Source organism: Corvus kubaryi, unplaced genomic scaffold (assembly GCF_017639235.1).
Source record: "Corvus kubaryi isolate FWS band 111438036 unplaced genomic scaffold, C.kubaryi_AGA036_p1.0 split3-131, whole genome shotgun sequence".
NCBI lineage: Eukaryota > Metazoa > Chordata > Aves > Passeriformes > Corvidae > Corvus > Corvus kubaryi.
The window spans coordinates 7,238,535-7,259,288 of record NW_024582083.1 but is presented as its reverse complement, the minus strand read 5'-3'; the positions used below and the strand labels follow the sequence as shown (position 1 = coordinate 7,259,288).

Genomic DNA, 20,754 nt, shown 5'->3' with positions numbered 1-20,754 from the left:
AACCTGAAACACAGACAGACAGTAGCCCTGTTATTGCTGCAGCTGGTATAAAGACAGCACGTTTTCACACTGCAGTCACATTTCCAGTTTCTTTGCAGACCTACCTGGAGGGACTGAATAATTTGCATCTCTCTTTCCCCCATATTATTTGCACATTCCACATATTATTTGCATTTATTGTGAAAGGGTGGAGAATAATAGTGCTTAGTGCAAGAAATAAATACATTTAAAAAACAAATCAGTCAGTGCTGCCAGTCATACAGATGCAAAAGTTGACAAAATACAGCCTTTCATTATTTTTTCATTCCAACCAATGCACAAAAATACATGAAATATAAAAGAGTGCCTCACATAGATTTTTTCCAGCTGAATGGAGCTTTGACAGCCAAGAATACTGCATTTTTCACATAATAAAATGTGATTTTCCATCAATTTTACCAGTAATGAAAATGTAACATACAGCACAGTCTCTTGAAAGCCAAGAAGTTGAAGCCAAGGGTGAGGTTGAAAGTTGCAAAACTGGGAGCCTCAAGGGAAGTGGTGGATAGACAAGAACTGGTTCTCTGCCATTCATTTACTTTTCTGTAAATGCCTCCCCCCTCCTCGCAAAAGGGCTCTCCCTCCTGCTGTTCCTGGTGCTCAGTGGGAGGGGCAGCCAAAGCAAAACCATCCATCTGGTTCCCATCACAGGAAGGACTGCCTAGGCTAGCTCCTGCCAAAGCCTGTCATTAGCAATCAGCATGAGAGAGAGAATGAGAAAACACAGCACAGCTAAGACAACAAACCTAATACTTTTAGTACACTAATCATAACAACAGTACTCAATTTTGTTCTTTATAGAAATATCACAGGAGTCAGATGGGTCATCCTGGTAGCCTCATTTTATCAGGGAAATTAATGTAACCCGCAACACAAATGTTATTTTCTAATGCCACAGTAGATCCATCAGCACCTATTAGAAGCATCTACAGGAGTGAAATATGGCAAAGAAGGATAATTTGATTACGCAGGTGCAAAACCTTGCTACCTATTAATACACTTGCCTCCTTTTAGCTACAGAATAATAGACATGGCATTTAAATCCTGATGCTGCCACTGTAATCCAAGATCTAGTATTTTACAAAAGCTTGGAGAGATGACCATCAAATTGCTCATGTTCTCTTGCCACAGAAGTTCAGCACAACCCTTCCCAGCTTCCTTAGCCTTGCCAACCATGCAGAGCAAGGCCAGCATTTTCACAGTTTCCACAAACTGCCCGCCTTGCATATCATCCTTTAAAATCTACTTTATTACTCTTTCATTTCAGATGGCCAGCGGTGAAAAAAAACCCAAACCAACATCCAAACAGTCTATAGCAACACCTCCTGCAGCTGCTGCCATGGGAATGAAGACCTACAGGGATATTAGGACCTTGTACCACTGGACACTGCACACAGATGAAAGCAGAACTGCCAGCTAGACTTTGCAGCTACAACTTTCCCCCCACCTCAGCAATACAATCACACACTCCCCTAATGACTGAGTAAGAGTGGCTGTTAATTACCTATCCAAAGTAAGAAAGAAATCTGACTGGGGTCAAAAATTATCTGACAGTAGGGAACAGAGAGAGGCAGCAAGCTCTAATCCTTTGCTGTTCTCCTGACCTGCCTTAAACCTGATCCCTCAGGAGCTTGTTCTCCTCCCCACAGACTACACACACAGTTCTTGTCCAGGTCTCTGAGAGCCACATTTTCCCCATCACTTTGACAAGAGCTGCCCCTGCTCCACTGGCACAATCCTGCCATCCTGGAAGAGCACACTGGAGCAGATGAACACTCTGGGATCTCCAGGAGAGCAACCTGAGATCAGCTTTGCATCACAATGCCTCCCTTGAGCTCCTTTCACCAGAGTAACAGCAACTTCACAACTAACACTCACACAGCAGCAACCAAAACTGATGAGTTTCTCTGTAAACATCTCCCTTCCTACAGTTCCCTGTACTGAAAGAAGGGGACCAAGATGGGAAATAAAGAAGAAACCTCCTTCAGGAAGAATTACCATGTCTCTGCCTAAGGATGACATGGCTCAAACTCCCTCAGGACTGTCCCAGGCACATCACTGTCACCTGGCTTGCCTCTCTCTAGCTCCCTCCTTTTGTTAGGCTGTTCCCACGCACATCTAAGAATATCCTGATGAGTGAATATGAATAACAGCTTTTTCTTCCTCCTTTCAGGAAACTATTTCCCCACTTGTTTCTCTCCTCTCCCTGCTTCGGTATTTAGCTGCAAACGTTAATGACCCATTTAAGAAGAGGAAAGCACCTTCTAGGAATGACTTTGCCCCAGGCTATTCCATGGGCTGCTCAGAAGTAAATCCCATAATTTATACCCTCTTTGGTCAAAGAGGAACATTCCCAGGACCAAAGAAAAGCACAGGTAGACAGAGAGATGGAAAGGGAGAGGAGATTGTCATGTTCTCTCTTGCACACTTTTCTATGTTTCTTATTCTAGTGCTTTAAAAAGTAAAGATCACTGGGATATCAGGGCTGAGCCCCAGGCCAAGTCTGCTCTGACTTGCTGCCATATAATCAATAAGAAACTTTGCAAAAAGTCTTCCTTCTTCCCTTCAGTGCGTTTATGTCTCAGCCTGCTACACTGAAGCTGACACAAGCCTCCAGAGGGTCAGACAGGCATCAGTGCCACACCCCAGGATGGGACCACAGCTGAGAGCAGGGAGGCAGCACCACTGCAGGAACCTGGCAGTCCTTACCCCTGACCTGGCTGTCTTCATCACACCTCCTGCCCTTCATTCCTCCTGTCTTGGCTTGACACTGCACGCTCACCTGTTGGTTGGTAAAAGGCTGCATGCTGGTTTGACTCCTTCAGGTCACTTGCTGGATCCTGGTGACCATTCCCCCTCCCAGGAACAAGATGCACAACCATACAAGCAGGAACAAGCCATAGAGTGCTGCACATCCAAGACAGCTGCAAAGCAAGACAAGATGGAGAATGAAGACAGACAGCTCTGTGAAAAGCAGCTTTGAAGGAAGAGATATGGTGGAAACAGAAGCTGACCCCTAAAAAATGGAAAACAAAGAAGGAAACAAAGAAGGAAACAAAGAAGGAAACAAAGAAGGAAACAAAGAAGGAAACAAAGAAGGAAACAAAGAAGGCTGTGGAAGGGCAACCCCTCTGCTGTGAACTGAGCAGTTGGGATTGGGAAAGAAATAACCAGGTTACTGCTGATGGATTGATGAATAAGCAGTTCAATTTCTCTCCTAGACCTCCCATCATAAGATGGGAAATGGTGTGTTAAAACCTCCAGGAAGTATATATTTCATTCATCCCTTAGAAGTCATGGATCAAGAAGGGTTTTCCTCCCTTTCACCATTCTTCTCATGTCTGAAGCATTTTCCCTGCCTCTCTGTACTTTAAATTTACACTATAAAATAGTAGAAGATACTGTGTATAGGAAGCCAGCCTGTTGTTTAGACACAGTCAAACCTAAACAATATAAAGAGGAAAAAAAGCAGAGGGGAAGAAACAAGCAGATGGAGTGAGCTGTGTAGACTGGCATTGCAGCCCGAGTGTTATTGGAATATGCTGAAGCACCATTTGCACAACGTTTAACTCCCTAGATTTTACAAGCTTAAAAATGCAAATACAAAGTCTGACTGCGAGGCAGAAACTTGGGAGCTCAAGTTTCACCTCAGAACTACATTCCTAGTGCTGTTGTACCTAAGATTATAAAAATAATGCATCTATACTGAAAAGGCTGATTTGGCATGCCTCTAAACTAAAAAAAAAAACAAAAAAAAACCTGATATCATTTGGAGGCATAAAAAAGGAAAAACAGTATAAAACATGCTTTTTCATCAGTTGATCACGTATCACTTCTTTTTAAGTGACTACATATATACCATTTTCAAAAAAGCGTTTGCCAAAAATTCAATAAAGCTTCTGAATGTGAAGGAGTACCTCAATACTGTTTGGTTACCTTACATTAGAAAAACAGCTTTGGACAGATTTTAAATGCATATTGCTTGCTATTACACATACTATGTACACTACGCTTAAGAGAATAGTACCCAAAAACTGTAAAAATATATCCAGGAGTATTAATGTTAGGAAAAAAAGTACTTCCCTTCCCTTCCACTTGAAATTACTGCAAGGCCCAATGAAGCAGGCTGCAAGGAGAGGGCAAGCACCCAGCAACACCTTGCTTGAGAACACACCAAGTGTGCAGGCTCTGCTCTCTGCACCCATCCCAGAGCCCATCTGAGATTCCTGAGTCTCAAACTATGTCAGGGCAGCTGTGATGAACTATCCTCATTAATGCTGAACTTCTTTGTTTTGATGAGGTGAATGAATAATTACGTTTGTGCCCTAAGTGGACTATAAATCACCAAGGCATTTAGCCACTTAGCTTAGTACTGTCAAACATACTTTGCACTGGCCAAACACAATCCATATGATAAATTTATGCAGCTGAAGTCTTCAGACCACCAGTAATTTCTGCCTTAAAACCCTCATGACTAAGAGGAGAGGCAGGACAAAAAAGAAAATAGGGAATAAGTAAGTACCAGTGACCTGAAGTGGCACAGATTTCCCAGAGAATATGACAAGCGGAGGCAGAATAAAATAATCCATAGCTGAAAAGGCAATAGAGGTAATACTTTCAAAAAGAGGTAATACTTTCAACTTTGCATTTCTGCCAATCTCACATTGTATGTCAGCAGAAAGATGGGTGCTTGCAGAAACTGGTGCAAAACATGGGATCTGTGGAGGCTGAGTCACAGATCCAATTCGGAAAGGAATCTGCTTTGGTCCACTGCTGGGGCAGACATGCACCCATTGATGCTGTTTCAGCTCAGCTCAACTCCTATGGGATTTGTCTGGGGATCCACTAAGGGGACTGGTGCCAAAGATCTCACAAAAATTGAGGGCCACAATGCATTGCCTCCCTTATCACAGAATCATAGACTGTTTTGAGTTGTAAGGGACCTTTAAAGGTCCAAACCCCTGCCATGCGCAGTGACATCTTCAACTAGATCAGGTTGCTCAGAGCACCATCCAGCCTGACCTCGAATGTTTCCAGAAATGGGGCACCTGCTACTTCTCAGAGCAACCTGTTCCAATGTCTCATCACCCCCAATGTAAAAAACTTCCTTATACCCAGTCTGAATCCCTCTTTTAGTTTAAAACCACAACCACTTGTGCCATCAATAAATGTCCTGCTAAAAAGTCTGTCCCTATCTTTCTTCAGTTAGATATTAGAAAAAGGTTTTTCACGCAGAGGGTACTGGGAAGTGGTCACAGCACCAAGCCTGACAGAGTTCAATAAACCCTTGGACAATACTCTCGGGCACATGGTGTGATTCTTGGGGATAGTCCTGTGCAGGGCCAGGAGTTGGACTTGATGATCCTTGTGGGTCCCTTCCAATTCAGCTTATTCTGTAATTCTTATAAGCCCCTTTTAGGTACCAGAAGGCTGCTCAAAGGTCTCCCCAGAGCCTTCTGTTCTCAAGGCTGAACAACCCCAGCTCTCTCAGCCTGTCATCACAGACGTAGTCTAGCTCTCCAATCGTTTTCCTTGGCCGTCCTCTGGACCCGCTCCAACATGTCCACGGCTTTACTGTGCTGCGGATCCCAGAGCTGGATGCAGCACTCCAGGCGGGGGTCTCACAGGAACGGAACAGAAGGGTAGAATCACGTTCCCTCTTCCCTTCTTCTGAGACGACGTCACCCCTTAAAGAGGCCGGACCCGATTGCGGGACCCTGTCTGCCCCGCCCGCCCGCCGAGCGGAGCCCGGGGGCCGCGGCGGGGGCGGTGCCAGTGGCCATCGCCGCGCCTGGAGGGGCCTCTAGCGGCTCCCGCCGGCCCCGCTCCGCGCCCGGCCCCGCTCCGCGCCCGGCCCTTCCTCAGCACGCGCTTCGTCCGTGCTCACCCGCACGGGGAGCGCCTTCACTGGGTACCTCTCCCACCCGCACACCCGTGGGCTCCGCTCCCCAGAATCGGCTGCCGGAGCTGGTGAAAAGGCAGCAGCAAAACCAGTCGGTGCTGGCGAGGATGCCGAGCGACCCGCGGCTGCCACCCACGCTGCTGCTACCAGCCCCGCGCCCACCGGACACCAGCTTTGGTCGAAAGCCTCCTTGCCGAGGGCTTGCCATGCCCAGCCATGGAGGGCCCAGCTCCTGACCTCTGGAAGAGACACTCCAACAACTGGAGGGCCAGCATGCTTGGGGTGAGCAAGTTCCAGACAGCACGGAAAACTTTAATCTTATTTTTCTTCCAGTTTCCTGCAATGAAACCTGGATTTGCAACATCATCTGGGTCAACTCACACAATATGTCCACATTCACCCATCAATTTGGAAAATGGGGATAACAGCGAGGCTGAAGGGTTGGATGACTTCAGAGCTGTATTTGCTGCATCACAGATAAACACCCCACTCGCCCTGCTAGTGTTCCCCCACGGGGGATGCAATTAGGCAGGCGACAGTCAATTGCTCGTGGAAACATTTGCTGTGACAGAATTTCCCACTCACACCCAGTTTAGCACAATCACATTAGAGTAACTTTTTTAACCCCATTTAGAAGTGGAACACCAAAGCAATGCAAGCCCAGGCCCCCCTTCATTCCAGTCACTTCCAAGCCCTGTGTTTATGGGTAATGTCACTAAATAACAATGTTCAGGATGGAAGGGACCTTGGAAAATCTGCAGCTTCCTGCTCAAAGTAGGCCCAACCCTGACTTCATGTGATGTTGTACAGGTCTTGGTTCACTTGGACCTTGAAAACCTCTGAGAACAGAGCTCCTAGAGCCTCTTTAGGCAAGTTATCAATGCAAAATTTTCCTCATGGAGATTTTCTTATCTTAGTATTTTCTCAGAAAATCCCACTCTAGTTTGCAATCCTTGTCCTTGGAGCTGGCTCCATCTTTTCATTAACTTCCCCATAGATACGGGTGGGCTGCAGTAAGGTCTCCTCCAAAGCCATCTTCTCAGGGCTGAACAAACCCCTGTCCCTCAGTCTCTTCTTCCAGAGCACATGCTCCAGGCCCCTGGCCATCAGAAACCCAGCCATCTGACTGTTTCACACAATGTGCCGCTCATATTTTATTGAAAGTAACAAAAATGCTTAAAATACGTGTGAAGCCATAGGTCCAAGTTTCACTAGTTCTCCAACAAAAAGGCAACAAACCTACCAGCTATGCATTTATTTAAAGGAAAGGCAGACAGTAGAGACCATCTATATTTCAAAAAATAAAAGCAACCCTCCTTCAAGGCAGCAGAGGGAACCTACTTACCATTTTTTACTCACCTCTCTGTGAAATGCACATGAACATACTTAACTCCTTGAAAACTTAATGCCTTCAAGAGGACTCATGCTCCAAAATGCTAGCATGCTTTATACCAAAAGAGTCTTCTGATTCACATACCAACAGGAGTATAAGATCATATGCTGCAGGTAAATTATTTGCAGGAAGGCAGATGTCATATTAGAAAAACACACGCTGCAGTCCTAGAGACTGTGCTTATTGCCCAGCACTTGGGGAACACTACAAGAATGATCAGGACCTTTGTATATGTTGATGGGAACAGCAGCAAATAAATATCATGAGCTCTGAATACAAGTCCCAAGTGAAGGAAGCACAGGAGGCATATCTGGCCAGCCTGGGAGATTACTCTCACAGCAGCCCTCCTCCTTTGCTATAGTCACAAGACACATCCTTGGGCAGAGCTGCTACTGCTACATCCAGTCAGTGCAAGTACTGAGCCCAAGCCCAGCTCATGTACATGGTCCGATGCCCTGGCAAGTCACTGCTGTATAAGTACAAAATCCAGCCTCTATGCAAAATTACAGTTGCACACACATTTGAGTTGAGACTGTCAAGAGCTGCCACCCAAATGCTGGCACAAACAGCACCCCAGCTCAGGGACACCAAATAAAACAGATTCAGCTGCCTTTCTGAAAGCCAGGAAGCTGACACCAAAACCACCCAGCCAGACTGGTTAGCTGGCTATTCCACTCCTCTGCATCAGAATCAGGATTTCCAGCCTCCTCCCCAAGTGAGCTGGAAAGATGAGCTGTCACCATGGCAGAGCTGCATGGAGGTATGATGAAATCCCCAGCAAGGCTCCCATTGACCTCAGGTAAACTCTAATACACACCATGACAGGCTCCAGAGAAACTCAACAAAGACAAAAATTAATAGCGCTACCCTTTTGGATGAGAAGAAAAAAAGTTATTTCTTGTTCTTTTCCCGTACATTTCTGGGGACATCACTTGGAAGCTTATCTCCAACTAATGGCTAATCACTTTTTTTTTTCACCCATTAGTTATATTTCAAAGGTAAAACCATCACACTTATTCAGATCAAGAAGGTATCAGAACAGTCTCTTTGAGAACTACAGTTGATCTGGAAGACACGTCTTTATTGTTTCAGCTGCAATCAGTCGTTATTTTTCAAACTAACCAACATAGGAAAAAAAAAAATCTCCATTACTACTCAGCATGCCAAAGCATACTTGAACTGCTTCAACACGCTATGCTGGAATTAAAACAAAGAGTTATTTCAGGTTTGTTTTAATTCATTACTAATGTGTCGACTGTTTTAGGATCCTTTGCCAAGAGCAGCTACCCTTTGCTGAGAGCTAATGAAGTTAAGATCAAAAGCAGTTGTGTCCTGGACCAGACCAGTGTCAGGGATCAGGTGAACGGCAGGGCTGAGCAGGGCAGTGCACTGTGCCTGGCAGAGATGCGATGTTTAAAGCATGGACCAGAAGTGAATTAAAGTTCAGGGTGTTTGCTTACTGTGCAAGATTGACTTCCCCAGGTTAGCTACTTTCTGCTTGGCTACCCAGGAGGGTGTATAGAGATCAGTAGCTGCATCTATTGGCAGCAGGTTAATTTCTAAACTGGTGTTAACCACTACCTCTCTGTTTCTGAGACGCTTACAGAAGTCAGCTGAGCATCACCTATGGTTACAAACAGGGAGTGCATGATATGGATACAAATGTTATGTCCTGGGTCTGTAAGGGTGAGCTGCAGTGCTGGGGAGCACCAGGGAGCCCTCCTCCCTCTGACTCCAGAGATCTCTACCTCCCAGTATCACACAGGCTTGCTGATCCCCTGTCACCCCTGCAGCTCTGCACTTCTTCAAGTGCTTTGGGAAGAGGCTGTGAGGCACTGATGCCCTGCCAGCCTTGGAGGGAACAGCTGAGGTAATGAATTCTGTGTTGAGGGCAGCAGCAGGGCTGGAGTGAGCAAAGATGAATCTCACCCAGTGTGCAAGAAGCTACCAAAATGCTTTGGGAATGACCCAGTGCACCGTGACAGGGAGACAATCCGAACACAAACATGATGGATCAATGGAGAGACTCCCACCTGCACAAGCATGTTCACAGCACAAGAGGCGTCACAGCACCCAGCCAGAGCTGGGACCTGGCTACAAAGGGCTGGCAACCAGGATGCTAATTCATAATGCATCCGTAAACACCTTTAGTTCTCTGGAGCTACATCAAGGTCTGGAAGCAGAAAAAACAGTTACTGCAAACCAAAATTTGGCACAGTGCCTCCGCTTGTGATTATTTAAGAGCCAACACATTCCCAGAACAGTTAATAGCTCTGTGCTCTGCTTAGAAAGGAGGACTCCACAGAAACAAAAATGGAATAAAGAGAGAGGCAGCAGTACCACCAAAACAGCGAAGTTACAAACAGGTTTGGACACAGGTCAGGCATCAATGGCACACAGCTTGTGCAAGGACCACCAAAGCACAGACTTGGAGGGTATCATAGGCACAGTTCAAAAGGCAGCTATTTCTTTCTGCTCATCAGCTGGAAGGCTTCAGATGGAGACTTCACCCAGTCTCAGAAATAACTCTTTCAAACAAAAGACAGGCACATTTGGCACAGAGTCTGAGAACCAAGTAACTAGAGCCAAAAGACATTTGGAATCATGATCTATAGGGAAAAACTCAGATGCTTAAGAGTTTACACAGGTGGCAGATACATCCTGAGAATACAGAGACCTGAGACCAGGTAACTGTTTGAAAAGGATGGACATCAATTGTTGCACAAAGAAGAACAAAACCTTACTATACACCCAATAATTTTTGAGGGTATCATGAAAAAAATTTTTGACAACATGGAGAGTAAAGGCCTAACATAGGATTTGTTGATGGGTTGTGAAATCACCCTCATCAGAGGTTTTGAAGATAAACATCTAGCCCTCTTGGGGGCAAGGAGATGGATTAGAAGATACCTTTAAGTCGCTTCTGGCCCTGAATTTCTAAGAGTATTGCAGTTCCACTGGTATACCCTTTCTTGTCAGTAGGCTTTGATTATTAATTTTAAAAAAAACCTTATCCTTCATTGACTTCTGTAATGCCAATTCTCTTTTTCTTCCTTCTTATTTTATTGAGTCAACAGATCATACACCTCTGTATCAAACTACAGGGAACAAATCTACATGCATTCATACATATCATGAATATGATGGACACAGAAAACACCAGCCCTGCCAGCTTTAAAACAAAATACATTGATTTACTCCATGGCAACATACCCTTGAGTTTTGCACAATACCCCCAGATACTAGCTTATCAAAAATAGAGAATTTTGCTGAGCAGCAGAAAGTCAGAGGTGAGGGGCAGCATGGGATAATTGAAAGATTTAAAACAAGTATGTAATAGTCAGACCTGTTTCCTGTTTCCAGAGGTAAAGGAATTTCCTGTTTCCGGAACTGGCTATTTAAAGAAAATCCTGACAACAGAGGGTTTGGGGTTGGGTCTTTTTCCTAATAATGCCAAATAAAATAAATTAGTAGGGCCAGTGCTCCTGAACTCATTCTTTGGAGAGGAGTGGCCTCTCTTTTGCAAGCCACACAGATCACCACACTGCCAGGTGCCTCGGTGGCTTAGCACCCAGTGATGGAGGATGAAGACAAGGTTGTGGCACCGGAAGGCCCAGCAAGCACCCACAGCCTCTGCAAGAGGGCTCTGCCATCAGCCTCTTCTTTCAGTTCATGCCATAAATTCTGAAGTCAATCCAGACTGACTAGTAGGAGCACAGGAACAGCAAAGGGCCCTACAGCCAGCTAAAAATCTCATCTGCTGCAATTATTTGATGAAACACCCAAAGACTTCTTTCAACCAAACATGAAGCTGGATTCTTTTCATTCCAGCTGTTTTTACAGTCAGTCAAGGAGCGGAAAATAAAATTTAAAAAAAAGAAATCCTAGATTGTTCACTTGTGGAGTATTTCTGTCATGTTGTCATTTTAGTGGTTTTCATCTCCGCTCCAGGGCAGTTCAAGCATCTAAAAATATGGGGGAAAAAAATGTGTACTGAAAGGTACAGCCCTGCTGGAAACTGTAGGAGAGCTCTGACCTCCTCACTACAAAAGAGGTTTGACACTGGAAGTGCACCTGTGTTGTACACTGTGCATTTTGAAAATGTGAAGGTTTCATGGATTTTTAAATAGCTAGAATTGCTTTTAATTTTTTTCTTTATTTATTTAAGAAAAAGAAAAGTTCCATTTGCAGGTTTTCAACACTTAAGAAGCAAAATTCTGTCCAGGTTTGGTCTTGAAGAAATAAAGCTGTGCAGCCATGTGTACTGTATTGCATCAGGATTTCATGGTGATTTGCTATGGAAAACCAAACTGATTGGTTTGCAGAGGGGTTAGCTGGGCCCAGGACTTCCACATGGGAGATCATGAAGGTAGAGGGAAGCTGGTACAACTTGGGGACAGAGCCAGGTGGTGTCACATCCACCACTCTGCTCAGCTCACACATGCACAGCCTTGCAGCTAGGGATCCTTCCAGGGTAGTAGAGGTAAAAAAATACACAACGAGGTATTTCTAGGGATGGAAGCAAGGAAGCCTGTGACCAGTGTTCTGCTTCCTGCTCTCCAGGGCCCACTTTATTCTTCCATACATGAAACAACAAAGGGCTCAAAGCTGCACACTCCTAGTTTTCATCTTATGCAATCAGCAAAAATGTTAGGGCTCTGAAATTGTCCTGATCTACAAGTAGAGAGCAGAACCTGAGAAGTTTCACCAGTCTTCATAACACAGGAGTTTCCTGATGCTGCTCTTACTCCTGTCTCCACAGGAACACACAGTCTTGCCCATCTGCCAGTTAGGCAAAGCACGTTTAAGCAGAGAAAGGGAATTGGACAGGACTGCCACTAACTACCCTTCAACTCCCTTGCATCACTCCTGTGATTAAGGGAACTGGAAAGATTTGTTATGGGGAAATGTGAGGGATACCCAAACAGGGGAGCAGGTGGCAAAGACAAATGGGTAGAGGAGAGGGGATAATGCTTTCTCTAGCTACCACTTCACATGATGCAGGGCTACACATAGTGCTGGTTTTGCAATGCCTGTTCCGGATGGAGGCAATATTTTAAAAAAATGTTGCTTCATATTTTTGCAACATTGCAATTAAGCATTATTTTGTTATTGATATTATCTCAGCTGTGAAATATTTGGAGCATTTGAGTCAATGCACAGACAAGTGTCACAAGGATTGAAAAAACAGATTTCCTGCCATTTTTCACATTGAAACAGATGCTCAATGGAAACTGGCCTTCTCACTCCAGCTGCCAAAACCCGAACGGCCTGTTGCAAAAGCCTGGTCCAATTTTCCTAGACAATTTTCCCACCTGTTTCCTGGTAGGTAATGACACCCAAGAGCAGGGAAACAGTAATGTTTAAGGGTCATGGTCATAGCAGTACCCACACACAAAGTCTGTACTTCAGATCCATTCCCATGGCAGATGCTTACACTCCATCACACTCCCAGTTTGGATTTCTGCAGACCCAAAAAACCCATCCTCACCACAAGCAATCTGCTAGGGATGGCCTTCCTGAGGCTGTCACCAAGGAGGGCTCACATGGACATCAGCAAAATGACACTTTGGCAACATCAGCTTGCTGAGCCTGCTCAGAGATGGCCCCTCCATGTGATGGTCTACTCAAAGGCTGCCACAGGCAGCCCCAAACATGAAAACTCCTGGGTTAACATGAGACTCTCTTTCTAACATCCTCAACAGCTCAACGCTTTTTTCTGGTCTGGAATTCCAGAGTAGGTCACACATAACCAAGCTAAGGACACACAGCAAGGTTTACAAAAGATTTTTCACAGTGGCATTTGAATTTCTTCCTGCAAGTTACATGACCTACTTGCAGACAGCTGCTATCATAGAGCTTGCCAGAGTTGTCATGACGGGATCAGGCAGAAGCTGCAAACATTACTGTATGCATTTCACAGAGAATATGGTATTTGCCATGATGCCATAGGACTCTCAGTGTGCAACCACAGCAGCACTCCCAGGATCTCAGGACTTGAAAAGGCATAGAGCTGGGGTGTGTTAAACCAGCTCCAAGCCATCAAAAATGCTAGAAGGCCAATTCCTACCTCCTCACTCACTCTCCCTGTAGAGGAATACCAAGATGGCCACATCAAGCCCCCAACGGCATCACCGAGAGCCATGTGAGACATTTCCTACCAGAGAAGGACCAAAGCTGCCTCCTGAATGACTGACCCTCAGAAACAGAGCAGACACTGAAACAAGGCTGCAGAACCATGACCAAAAGTCAGGATTAATACAGCACAAGTAGCAGTAAGTTATTCAGTAATCTGAAGCACCAAACCTCCAGGACCTGCAGTCATTCAGAAAGTCTGGAAAAAGGCAAAATTAGCTCATATTTCAAAAGCAGCAAAGCAAGTGCAAGCTTGACGGCAAGCATTCTGCAGTTCCTGACCTTTGGAAAATATAGGAAAAGGTATTAAGCAGAGGGAAAAAAACTTTAAAAATAGTACATGCCTAGACTGCCTCTACCCCACTGTTTTTCAACTTCCCCAACATACCTCTCCGATGAGGTGGAGGTGGCTGGCAGGGACAACAAAGGAGGGCTCCTGAGGTCAGCAGTAATAACCTAAGTGACATGACTAATGAGAGCAGAAATCAGTAAGCCTTGCTTACATGCTCACCTTCATCACTGCTAACACCAGTGGGAAGCATTTGCCAAGGATAATCTGGTCTAGACCACAGCAAGGCATGGAGCTGCCTACCAACTGGGGAGTGCAGCGATTGAAGTTCAGTTCCATTTCCCAGTCACGCCACCAGACCCGCTTCACTGGGAGAAACATATGTAGAGGAACCAGAAACGACATTTTCTGGTTTTCAATGTCAAAATCATAGACCAGAGCAAGTTTCCCCAGTTCTTGGCATGTAAACTGTCTCCCACATAAGACAAATGAGGACATCATGTATTAAACTGAGGGCTTGCTGAATGGGATATTTTAAGTGTGGGATGGTGCAGGGTTTTCTTCCCTCACCATGTACAACTAATGGTCTGGATCTTGCATATTTCTGGCTTTTTGCACTGTGATTTAATGCTACAGTGACTTCAGTCAGAATTAGTAAGACAGCTTGCACACCAAGAAAATATTTAGGCAGTATTTAAAAACAAGTTCTGGGTTTGGGTTTTAGGCATAACTGTGGAAAAAAAAAATCACGGTATGTAGGCTAGGTGCTTGGAAAAGTTAGTGCAAGATGTTCTAACACCATTCCTGTAAAAACTTCACGATAATCATGAACTACTTGGTGCACAAATAATTCTCAAAACCTAGGTATCTGCACACCACATGCAGAATCTAAGTTATTCAGGCATTCAGATAAAAAAGCAATTGCTTATGGCATAAAACCAAATACAGGGTCACTGCCCTCACGTTCTTTTACAGCTAAACCAATTTCATTGTATGTACTTAAACTTTCAATTCCTGTTGAGACACCATTTACATTTAATAACTTCCATTTCACATAAAAGCTGTGGTGGTCAATGGGAGAGACAACAGCTCTATGGAGGGAAGATGGTGGCTTACACACAGAGAGAAGATATAATTAGCATCGTCTCCACAAAACAGGAGAAACAGTAACGAAACTGGAAAAGGAAAAAAGCAGAAGGGGAAAAGCAAACAATATGTCAGGTAGGTCACCCTACACAGGAAAATTGCTAGGCTGAAACTAGCTCACAGACACCTGGAATGCTCCAATAGTGAGACTTTTTTCAGATCACATAAAAAAATTTCTATTTCAGCTGCTTAAAAGAGAAGTCTGTGTTTTTCATTCTGTCTGGAGGACTTAACTTTGTTACTGGGAGATACTGCTATTGGCAGAAACTGGATAAAAACTATGAAATCAAATATTTATTTGCTTTTAAATTCAGGGGCACAAAGAACCACTTACACTTAATATTCATTTTACCTGTGTGCTTATATTTGTATCTGTGAAAAACTTTTGGACCACTGCTATCTCCCCAAAATTTTCATGGAGTAACATGTGACTCTGCAGTCAGGTTTTTCCTTGAAAACATTAAAAAAGTCATATGACTTTGAAGATCAGCTCCAACACCCCTTAAAATAACATCATTGATTGCCTGTTGCTTTCAGGTGGAGCAGCCTTAGAGTCAGGAGACTGAGGAACCACTAATGACAACAGGTCTTGCAATGTCTCCTCCTACATGTGGTTTCTACAGTGAGACCAGGACACACTGGATACTCTTTAAATCCAAGGCATAAGCATTTGCCTATAGGCTTGGTAGAACTGATGTAATGCTGCGGCACAATACAATTCTTTGTATAATTGCTCCATATTACACTTTTTTCTAAATTATTGTTTTAGTTGCAGGGTTTAAACATTTCCTTTTAAATGGGAGATTTAAAATAGGTACAGATATTGTAGCTATATTAGCTATTACATGTCTATCTATCTATCTATCTAGATATCTGTTTTCAGAAAGCCAGGACACCTCTGGACAGCACACACATTGCTATCAGCCCTCTGGGGCTGGTTTAGCCTGCCTCCAAATTTCAAAGTCTACTCAAAAGCAGATTCTTCCTGCGATAAGTTTAATCCTGTAAAAAGTAGTAAAAACATGCTATTCATGCTCACAGAGTGTGCCTTAGGACCCTAGGTCTGAAAAGTCATTCATCAGTGATTTGCTAGGGAAAGAGAAATCAGTATTCCCACACCCTGTGACCTTGCTTGCCACACTACTCAGGGAAACAGGGGCACCAATATGCCTTGACCCAGCCCCACACAGCAACTGCTCACGGCTGACAGATATGGATTTCACCACATACCTATGACAACAATTCACATGGATTAACTGGTTTGACTCACTTCTCTTTTGAAATATGAATACAGCTTGAAATTACCTGTGTATCCAGGCTCCCTGGTCAGAAGAGAAAAAGGTTGCTTTATTCAGGTTTGAATTTTCATTCCCTTCTCCCCCTCACCTTTTGAAGTGGCCAGCTGGCTAATGCCAGTTGTATTTGCCATGCTGTAGGTCACAGCCCAACTGGGCAGGCTGGCAGCACTGCCCAGACAGATAGGGGAAGTCCAGTTTTCCCAAACATGGGTGCTCCCAGTGCATTGTCAGACAAATTGAGTACAAGTAGTAGGCCCAATAATTAAATAGCAAGCTCATATTTGATGCTTTTCATCTGTGCACTCCAAACACATTAAAAGAGAAGCAGTGTATTATTACTATTATTGCTGTTTGCTGTATGGGGAAACTGAGGCATGGAGAGATGAATTTCCCTACTAGGTTCACCTAGTGGGTTGAAACAAAGCTTGGGAGGGGACCTGTTAGCACAAGTTTGAACCTAAATAGCAAAGAAAATGAAGTTATTATCTGCATTCCATCAACTGCTGTACCATATGGTTAGATGAGGGCATGAGTCCAAGCAAAGCACCCAAATGACTCCTTCAGCTGTAACGCAACAAACAAAACCCAAAATGTACTTCCACATATTAATCAGTGTAATCCCTTAAGCTTTGCCTGCGTTTCTGCTGACACTATGTTATGAGGATCAATGCTGAAAATTTAATAAAGGATAAACCCAGCAAATGAGCACCATCTCTAACACTACATATACCTGATCCCATCTTTCCAAAACTATCAGCTTCCAAGAGGGTTTTTTTTCCTTTGACTACAGGCTCTTTCCATTCCTGGTAAGATGGTACTTTAAAGTATACTTTAAAAAAGAATTCGCTAAGAGCACCTTGGTTCCTGATTACATCTCCAGCACGTGTTAGGAAGATCCTGCGCACACTAATTACTCTTTATCTAAATCAGAGATTCTTTTAATAGTTTAATAGTTCAGAGTCTGATATACAAGAATCAGCAAGTCTTCTGTTATTAAATATTGTACAGTTTACCAAATAGAAGAAAAAGGAAATGAAAACCAGATATAAACTGTCTTTGTTCCCTTTGAAAACTGCTTTGTTCTGCTGCCCCACTGCTTGAAGTAGATTAACTCATGTACACCAAGAAATGAGGAAAACGAACCAAGGGATGAAGGACAGGAGAGGGAAGCCTTTACCAGGGTGCCATGTGCTGATGGCTGGATATGCAGGGATTTTTTGTACGTTTAAATTACATTTCCTTGGGCTTCTGCTCTCAAATCTTGAATCAAGCAATCCTGGATTGCAAGTTCTGCCCTTGAAGACCTGCCAGAGGGCCTCCAGAGAGAAGCAGGGAGAAGACAAAAGGACATACCATGATTGCTCCAATGACTCTGAAATCAGACAAGCATGCCCAAAACAGAGTGAATGCAGCAACACTACTTCATATCTCACATCCAGGGGCGGCTTCTCCTCTGTATTTTAATGCTTTGAGCATTTAACCCAGGAAACAAGTGGTGACAATGTTCACTGTGCATTCAGGGGCAGAAGAAGCAGGTACATGGACAAAAGGCTGTTTCTCCATGAAAACTTGTTTTTTATGCCCTCCATAAATTTGCAGACACCCTGCAAGTAATTTCTGCAGTGGTTGGGTTTTTTTTAAATTTTTCTTACAAAGATCAGCATAAGAATTTAGCCTCACTGACAGGCAATGTCACACTAGCGATAAGTTCACCAGAGCTGTTAAAAAATATTTCAGTACCAGATTAGGATGCTGTTTACTTCCTAGGCTACACTAAAATGTGGAAGCACCCTTCTCGAGAAAGGTGCTCACCTGCCTTAGACCAGGAGGGGAAGACAAGGAGAACTAAGGGGAACAACAAAATCAAGCAGTTGTGTCGAGGCTGGGCATTGAGGGGCTGGACATGCTACAGAAATGGCATCTCCATGCAAAGGTATAAAGGTATCCAATGGAGGCAACCACCGGGGGTATTTCAGTATAGCAAAAGTAAGGCCCAGCCAACCCAGAAAGACACTGCAGACACACACAAGTGAGCCCTTCCTCACCAGCTTGATGGAGAAGGGTAATGCGGGGGACAATACCTGGCAGACAGGAGAAGAATTAGGTAGAGCCTGGAGCAGCTGAAAGTTGTGCCAAGGGGCAGCGACAGCAAGTATCCAGTGCGGGTGAGCCAATGGTTGCACAGGCCAAAGAGCTGGGGGAAACAGGGATGTGCTGTATATACGCGTGTGTGCATGCGTGCGTGCCTGCGTCAGGTGAGCCGGCAGGAAGGAGGTCTCAGTGATGATGGCAAGAGGTAATTATAGCCTGCAAAGGTTGGAGCTCGTAAAAACGAAATTAGATTTCCTCGAAAGTTTGTAGCTGCAGATTTTGTGCGTAGTCTGGACGCATGGGATGAGCAAGAGACTGAACAACTACGCGCTGTGTGTCCAAGTGGGATAGGAAAGGCAAAAATTGTGATGGGATTAGGAAAAGGTGTTTGGGAGGGAGGGTAAGGAGATGGCTCATACCACCAGCTACTGAGAGGAACGTCAAGAGAAAGGCAATGAAAGGCTAAGTGGGAAGTAATGAACAAGGGAGAGCAGGTGAGCAGTATGGAAAGGGTAGCCGAGACCATGGAGCAGGCTGGTATACAGGAGGCAAGGGACTGGAGTAATGAGAGCCAACAGGAATGTGCAGGACAGCCCAGGAAAGGGGCAGGGAGAACTGAACCAAGGAGATGCCAGCAGGACAGCCAGAGAGGTCAGTGAGGGTCAAGGGATATGAAAGGAAGAGAGTTGAAAGCAAAGCAGCCTAACATAGATGGCAAAAGGTCACAGTGACCTGGCCAAGAAAGGGTGTTGAGACAGAAAAGATGTGAAGATAAATCAAAGTTCAAGGAGAAAAGTTTCCTCATGTGCAGTAGAAAGACTATAGGGAAGACAAAGGAAAAACCCAGAACTTTTATGTATCATTAATATCAGAACCCCAAACAGACATAGCCCACAGGCACAAATCAGGAGTTTATTCTGCCTGAGCCTGAAATACTTCAGGACAAACATACACATTTTACAGGGTACAATTAAACTCTGCTCTCCTTCCCACCCCTCTGCAGAGGAAAACCAAAGCCTGCCAAGATCCCTTTTACTTCATAATTTCCTTTCTTATTGCACCACGAAGCTAAACCGGCACAGTGACAGGATTCAGAGAGATCCATGTTTATTTCCCTTTGCTGTGTAGGGCACAGTCCAGCCAGAACAACGATGACAATTATTTCCTAGAATTATTACCACATTTCACACCCTTTCCTCTGGGTTATGAGAAGCAGCACCCCTTCCTCAACAACACCTACAGCTAGTTTCCTCCCTCACCAGAGACCTGCTGATGTGCTCTTCTTTCTGGGTTTTTCACTCTGTCCCAGCCCCCTTGCCCCTTCATAAAGAAATAGGGTTTCATTTTCTACCGGAAACAACTTAGCCCTCAATTGCATCGAAGAAAAGAATTCACTTGGCACTTGTTAAAATAATTTTAAAAACATTTCAAAAATCTCATTTACACAATTATTGCCCCATTCAGAAGCAAAATTTGGTTCTTTAAACCCTCATTAATTTCTGGCACAAGGCCCCATCTGGCCCATCACAAGTAACACAAAGCTGTTTTTCTGCACAGCAAAGGGCACTGTTCTGCACGCTCTCTGCAAGGACAGCTTTGGTTTAATTGCCTCATCACTTTAGGATGCTACAACACCACTCCCTTGATGACACTACCAGTTAGTTACTTTTAAAGGGGTGGTCATTTTACCCCTACAAACAAACTTCCATCATTCCAAAGGCACTAATTTAGACAGAAGGGATTTCCCAATGTCTTGGTGCAATTCTGAACTGGCTTAGTGTCCTCTACCCACAGTTCTTCCAGGGTTGTATAAACAGTGAGCCAGAGGACACCAGCCATTTTCAAGAGCTTTCCGTCAACCTCCCTGTCAAATTCACTCCAAGGGAATGCCATAACAGTAGAAGGACATGCAACAAGATCTTCAACTTTATTTTCGTTTTGTAGATGAAGAAGATTGAAACAAAAACACAGCTTGTTTCCCTGAGGCCTGAAGAGTCAGTCACAACTCACAACGAATAATATAGTCTGTGTGAGATCCTAAAACGAAATACTTCAAGTAGATATGCTTCACAGGTCACATTTAAATTCCATGCACCTTGTCACTTCTCTGTATGGGAAAATAAATAATTTTATAGAAGGAAAATGCTTGATCTAATTTTGACCGAAACACCCCGTGCATTGATGGGGGTGACTTGCGGAGAGTTATTCAGAAGTTTGCACCAAGGGGCAAGAAACCTCTTCAAATAACAGTGTAAATTGAATGTTTTGGAACCAAAAACCTTTTTTTTTCAGTATAAAGTAGTCTGATAGGTAGAAGACACTTACAGGCACATTTTTGTCAGACACTTCCCATCCACAGGCCCAAACACATCCCACCTTGGATCTGGCTTCAGCTTCAGGAATCTCCTCTTCCTCCTTTCCTGGTAACACTCTTTTAATTATAACTGAGATAAAATAGCTA

General features: G+C 44.2%; 1 protein-coding gene across 4 annotated transcripts in view; it reads right to left on the bottom strand.

The window, feature by feature from the left end:
* The window catches only part of STOX2 (storkhead box 2), a 142,162-nt gene that overhangs the window by 100,000 nt on the left and 21,408 nt on the right, over positions 1-20,754 (bottom strand). For 2 of the 4 annotated variants that reach the window (XM_042014975.1, XM_042014977.1), the window contains exon 1: positions 2,822-2,860. The exons of 1 other annotated variant lie outside the window; for it this stretch is intronic. In XM_042014975.1, the coding sequence (XP_041870909.1) occupies positions 2,822-2,845 (24 nt within the window). In that variant the 5' untranslated portion in view covers positions 2,846-2,860. Of the gene's footprint in view, positions 1-2,821; positions 2,964-20,754 lie in introns of those variants that run through there. One more of the 4 variants, XM_042014978.1, reaches the window with a different exon arrangement.